The sequence below is a fragment of the Taudactylus pleione genome, unplaced genomic scaffold, assembly GCF_031769625.1.
Source record: "Taudactylus pleione unplaced genomic scaffold, aTauple2 ptg000105l, whole genome shotgun sequence".
Lineage (NCBI taxonomy): Eukaryota > Metazoa > Chordata > Amphibia > Anura > Myobatrachidae > Taudactylus > Taudactylus pleione.
Genome location: NW_028284507.1, coordinates 9,210,104 through 9,216,103, shown reverse-complemented (window position 1 = coordinate 9,216,103; position 6,000 = coordinate 9,210,104). Strand labels below are relative to the sequence as shown.

The 6,000-nt window shown below is 48.0% G+C and overlaps 1 protein-coding gene across 1 annotated transcript in view; it reads right to left on the bottom strand.

Annotated features, from left to right (window-relative positions):
* Positions 1–273: 273 nt before the first annotated feature.
* The window catches only part of TIA1 (TIA1 cytotoxic granule associated RNA binding protein), a 40,612-nt gene continuing 34,885 nt past the window's right edge, over positions 274–6,000 (bottom strand). Inside the window, exon 13 of the mRNA XM_088470831.1 lies at positions 274–529. Within this exon, the coding sequence (XP_088326957.1) occupies positions 403–529 (127 nt within the window). The 3' untranslated portion in view covers positions 274–402. The remainder of the gene's footprint in view (positions 530–6,000) is intronic.

The window sequence follows — 6,000 nt, the reverse complement described above, 5'->3', positions numbered from 1 at the left end:
ATCCCTGCATTGTTTTTTGTTTTTTTTTTATTATTTCAAAAGGAACTTAACCCCTTTTACTGCCAAAAAGATCTGGCAAGCAAGGCTTGGCTGTCATCTTCAAGAGAGACAGGGTTAAGTAACAGTTACATATATATATATAAAAAAAAAAAATTAAAATAATGAAAAAGGAAGGCAAAAATTGGCAAACATCCAGCATCTCTAGTAATTTTTTTTTTTTTTGTAGTTTGTGTTTTAACCGAGTGGATGAACATGTCATAATTAAAAAAATGGTTACTTTTTTGTTGTTGTTTTAATAAATATACTGTATCTGACATCTGCACTGACATGATTATAGAATGGTATCAAAGTAAACAAATGGGCCAGCAGCAGACTGCTGATGCGGGTTGGGAGTCCTTCCTTTCATTGCGTTTGGTATCCAGCCATACGGTAGCCTGTTTGGTTTGTGATCAGTGTTCCATTCTGTCCCGGGGGAGGCTGCACTCCATAATTTGGTCCCACCCATGCTGCTGCAGATGATGGCGTTTGACTGCAAAAAAAAAAAACTAGATTTCAATTTGTATATATTATATAGTAATCCTGCATCTATAAAAATAGTAGCATTAATCAAGAAAACAATTCATGGTGTAATACATTTATTCCATACGTGTATATAAAACTTACACAATCTGAATAACTGCAGGGCTTAACTGTAAGTGTGCCAGAGTGTTTTGCGACCGGATTATAATTGAAGCACAGAAATCCTACAATAGAATTAAAGCATTGGCAGTGCCGTAACAGGGCTCTATGCTGCCCTGTGTCGGCTCCAACCCCTAAACCCGTGACGTCACACTTAGGGGGTGAGGTAGCCGACACGGTTAAGGAGCACGCTAGATAATAAGCAAGTGTAAAATCAAAATGTATTAAAAACTTCATACGAGTAATGCTTATAGCCCTAATTGGGCAATATTTATAGGAGTAAATGAAATTGTGGTCCTTCTCCATGCAAATGATCACACCACAGTCTGTAGAGCCAAGGCTGGCTTTAGTTGTAACTAAACACTTGCCCTGACTTCACTTGCAGTCTTCTTCCGAGCGAGGATCAGCAGCATATGAGATGCGCTGTCAATGACACCAGACGCCCTCCGGATGGTGTGTAGCAAACCCTGGCAATGCTCCACAGGATTCAGTAGTCTCACTACTCGATATTCCAATGCGGTTCACGCCACTGCAAGCGCTTTATCAAGGATGTTTGGAATGTCCTTTGTAAAAGTTTGTTCTATAAAAAGACTATTTTCAAAATGGAAGTAAAAAAACAAATTCCGCCCTGCATAGCAGTAAACATGTCTCAAGGTTAATGCTTAAATAAAAAAAAAATAATAAAAATTGAATATAAAAATGAATACAACAGAAATAAAGATAATATAGTGCTTTGTTGGTATTGATATATGTATAAAAGTATAAAATTGTGTATTATGCAAATTGTTTTGAGGGAAAAAAAAGCCCAATAAAAAAAAAGTCTTTTATATAAGAAAGCTTTCAATTCGATGTCAATATTTAGCCCATTTGGCTCCAAGGTCCAATGCCAAATGGGCTATAAACGGATATCAAATTGAAAGCTTTCTTATAAAAGTTGGTTTATGAATTCTTAATCTATTATATATTTTTAAATTTTTTTTAGTTGTTTTTTCCTCCTCCAATTTGCATAATACACAATTTTATTAAATTTTTATACATATATCAATACCATTAAGAGCAAGCACTAATATTTATCGGTTTTATTCATTTTTATATTTAATTTTTCCGATTTTTTTTTTTAGCATTAACCTTGGGAGACGTGTTTACTGCCATGAGATATGGTAAGAACTTATCTTTGTTATCTCTATTTCTACGAAGTCCATAGGGTTCCACAGGATACCTTGGGGGGTATAGGTGATGACGTCAGGCATCGGGCACCATAGAGTTAAGTTTTCAGCCTCCCAGGATGCACTAGGGTCCCCCTCCTATACCCCGCCCCCGAGCCAAGGCATCTCAGTTACATACCAAGCCATAGGCCGGTGGAGGAGAAGGAAGAGAGAAAAAAGATCTGGACACACACAAGAATCACATTCTCACGAGAGGGAGACGGAAAAACCGGTGACCAGAGTAAAGCCCATCTGCAGCACAGGTGCGACAGGGCGGGAGTCTTGTGGAACCCTATGGACTTCGTAGAAATAGAGATAACAAAGGTAAGTTCTTACCATCTCTCATATTTTCTACATCAGGGTCCATAGGGTATCCGCAGGATACCTTGGGGATGTCCCAAAGCAGTATCCTTCAAGGGTTGGGACGCTCCTGTGCTGAAAGGAGAATCCGCCGCCCGAAGGAAGCATCCTGAGAGGCAAAGGCATAATACATCAGAAAGGTATGGACAAAGTACCACGTGGCAGCCTTGCAGAGGCACCACGTCGAGCTGCCCGCGAAGGACCCACAGACCTAGTGGAATGAGCCCTCACAGAGGATGGAACCGGAAGGCCTTCATGAAAATGAGCTTCTGAAATTGCCATACGAATCCAACCTGCCAAAGTTTGCTTTGAAGCAGACCAACCCTTTTTACGGAAGCCATAGAGGACAAACAAGGCGTCCGACTTCCTAAACGAAGAAGTGCGGTCAACATAAATCCTTAAGGCCCGCACAACATCCAAAGTGGCCTCACCCACTGACAGATCAGGTGAGTTAAAAGCCGGCACAACGATGTCCTCGTTGATTTGGAAACTTGAAACAACTTTGGGGAGGAATCCAGGACGAGTGCGCAGCACCGCCCTGTTCCTATGAAAAATCAGAAAAGGGGGTCTACAGGAGAGAGCCCCTAAGTCAGAAACACGTCTGGCCGAAGCAATGGCCAGAAGGAATATTGTTTTAGCTGTCAGCCATTTAAGGTCCACTGAGCCCAGTGGTTCAAACGGCGGTCCCTGGAGAGCCCTCAGGACCACAACTAAATCCCAAGGCGCCACCGGTGGAACAAAAGGTGGCTGAATTCGAAGAACACCTTGCATAAAGGTGCGCACATCAGGGATTGCAGCAATCCTACGATGGAACCAGACTGACAGGGCAGACACCTGCACCTTCAGAGAAGCAAGGCGAAGCCCATGGTCTAGTCCCGCCTGTAGGAAAGCTAACACTCTAGACAGACGGAACTCCCGGAGGTGCGTAACCTCTCGGTCGACACCACTGCAAGAACGTATGCCACGCACGTATAGCCTTGCAGGAGATGGCTTCCGAGCTCTTAGCATAGTTTGCACTACAGAGCTGGAAACCCCCCTGGACCTTAACATGGCCGTCTCAACAGCCACGGCGTCAAAGACAGCCGAGTCAGGTCCGGATGAAGACAAGGACCCTGTGACAGCAGGTCCGGTCGTAGCGGCAACCGCAGAGGAATGTCCACGGACAGACTCTGAAGGTCTGGGAAACAGTGCCGCCTGGGCCACGCGGGAGCCATCAACAGGAGCGTCCCTCCTTCCTGTTTGAATTTCCAGATTACCCGAGGAAGAAGGGAAAACGAAGGAAAGAGATAAGCAAACCGGAACGTCCACTGGACGGACAGAGCATCCACCAGAGACGCCTTTTCGTCTCTTGTTCGAGACACGTACACCGGCAACTTGTTGTAGTGCCGTGACGCCATGAGGTCGATCTCTGGAAGACCCCACCTGTCCACCAGAAGTTGAAAGACGTCCTGGCGCAGAGACCACTCCCACGGATGAACGTCCTGGAGACTGAGAAAGTCCGCCTTCCAGTTGAGGACTCCCGGGATGAATACTGCTGATATGGCCGGGAGATTGCGCTCTGCCCAGACCAGGATGCGGGACACCTCTACGAGTGCCGCCCGACTTCGGGTTCCTCCTTGCCGATTTATGTATGACATGGTGGTGGCGTTGTCAGACTGGACCTGCACGGGGTGACCTTGGAGAACCCGATGTGCCTGCTGGAGAGCCTTGAAAACCGCGCGGAGTTCCAAGATGTTTATTGGAAGCTCCTGTTCTGCCTGAGTCCACCTGCCCTGAAACAAGTGTGGACCCGTGACCGCTCCCCAGCCACGAAGACTGGCGTCCGTTGTTAACAGGACCCAGTTCGCCACCCAAAACGGACGACCCTGGTTGAGATGGGTCGTCTGCAACCACCAGGCTAGGGACAGGCGAACCTCCGGCGTGAGCACCGTCGTCTGGGACTTTAGACTCTGAGGCAGTCCATTCCATTTGGACAGGATCAATTGCTGCAGAGGTCTGGAGTGAAACTGGGCATATTCCACCATGTCGAATACTGACACCATGGAGCCCAGTAACCTCATCGCCGAGTGCAGAGACACTCGGCGACTCTGCAGACAACTGCGAACCTTCAACTGTAAGTCAGAGATCTTAATCCCCCGTCACAAAGATCCTCTGCTGACTGGAGTCCAATAAGGCTCCGAGGTGCAGAATCCTCTGAGACGGGACCAGGGTGGTCTTTTGCCAGTTTATTAACCAGCCGTGACATTGCAGAACTGCAATCATCAGGTCCAAGTGGCGTAGAAGGAGCTCCTGCTACCAACAGAAAATCATCTAGGTACGGCAACAAGCGGACTCCCTGCAGCCGCAGATAAGCCGCCATGACCTTGGTGAACACTCGTGGTGCTGTCGCCAGGCCAAAAGGTAACGCCCGAAACTGGAAGTGATCGTTGCGGATTGCAAACCTGAGGAACTGTTGATGGCGTAAAAGAATAGGGACATGCAGGTAAGGGTCCTGTATGTCCAATGACACCATGTAATCCCCAGGTTCCAGCGCCAGAATGATGGATCGTAGGGTCTCCATCCGAAAACGCGGCACCCGCAAGGACTTGTTGAGGGCCTTGAGGTTGAGAATCGGACGGTACGACCCATTGGGTTTCTGCACCAAAAATAGATTGGCATAGAAACCCTGGCCCCTCTGGGAGAATGGAACAGGCACTAACTCCAGCCTGGAGCATAGTGTGCAAAACCTTCCGCAGTTCCACGGCTTTGTTCCAGTCTAATGGAAGGCCGTGGTGAAGAATCGGGATGGGGGCCTGTGCCGAAAGGAGAGGGCATACCCGTGAGAAACCACCTCGTGAACCCAATTGTCTGTCGTGGTTATAGACCAACATTGGGCGAACTACAGCAGGCGGCCTACGGTTACGCCGCAGGCTTGTCATCTGACTTAGGGGCCGGACGTCTGGTACTCCAGGCCTGTTTCCGGGGCTTGGCCGATTTTTTTGGGCCAGCCTGTCGGGAAAAGACTGTGCTTTAGGCCTACCCTGGGCCCTGCAAGGCCGAAAGGACGACGTACCTGAACTGGAAGGGACTGCAGCAGACGGGAGACATGCAGATTTGGCTGCCGCCAGCGTGGCTACAATTTTGTCCAGATCCGGACCAAATAGGACTTCTCCAGTAAAAGGCAAAGCTTCCAAGCCCTTTTTGGAATCAGTGTCCGCCTTCCAAGATCGCAACCATAAGGTGCGACGAGCAGCTACAGCTGCCGAAGAAATCCGAGAAGTTAGGGTACTGATATCCAAGGCCGCTTCATTGATGTAAGTGGCCGAATCCCGGAGATTGCCTACCAACTCTGTCTGTTCGGCCGGACAGTCGGAATCCAAAGACGCCTCCAAACTATCGGCCCAGCGCTCCATAGCTCTGGCTACCCAACATACAGCCATAGCCGGTCTGGATGTCAGTAGTGGCTGTCCATGCTGTACTTCCAGATGGGCACCCACAGCTGCCGCAAAGAAAACTTCAGGGGCTATCCTTAGCCCCCCTCTAAACAGGTGCTCCGACTCCGAGCCGGGCACCAACGAAACTGAGATGCCTTGGCTCGGGGGCGGGGTATAGGAGGGGGACCCTCGTGCATCCTGGGAGGCTGAAAACTTAACTCTATGGTGCCCGATGCCTGACGTCATCACCTATACCCCCCAAGGTATCCTGTGGATACCCTATGGACCCTGATGTAGAAATTTCTGTTTTTTGTTTACTTCCATTTTGAAAATAAAGTTTGTTC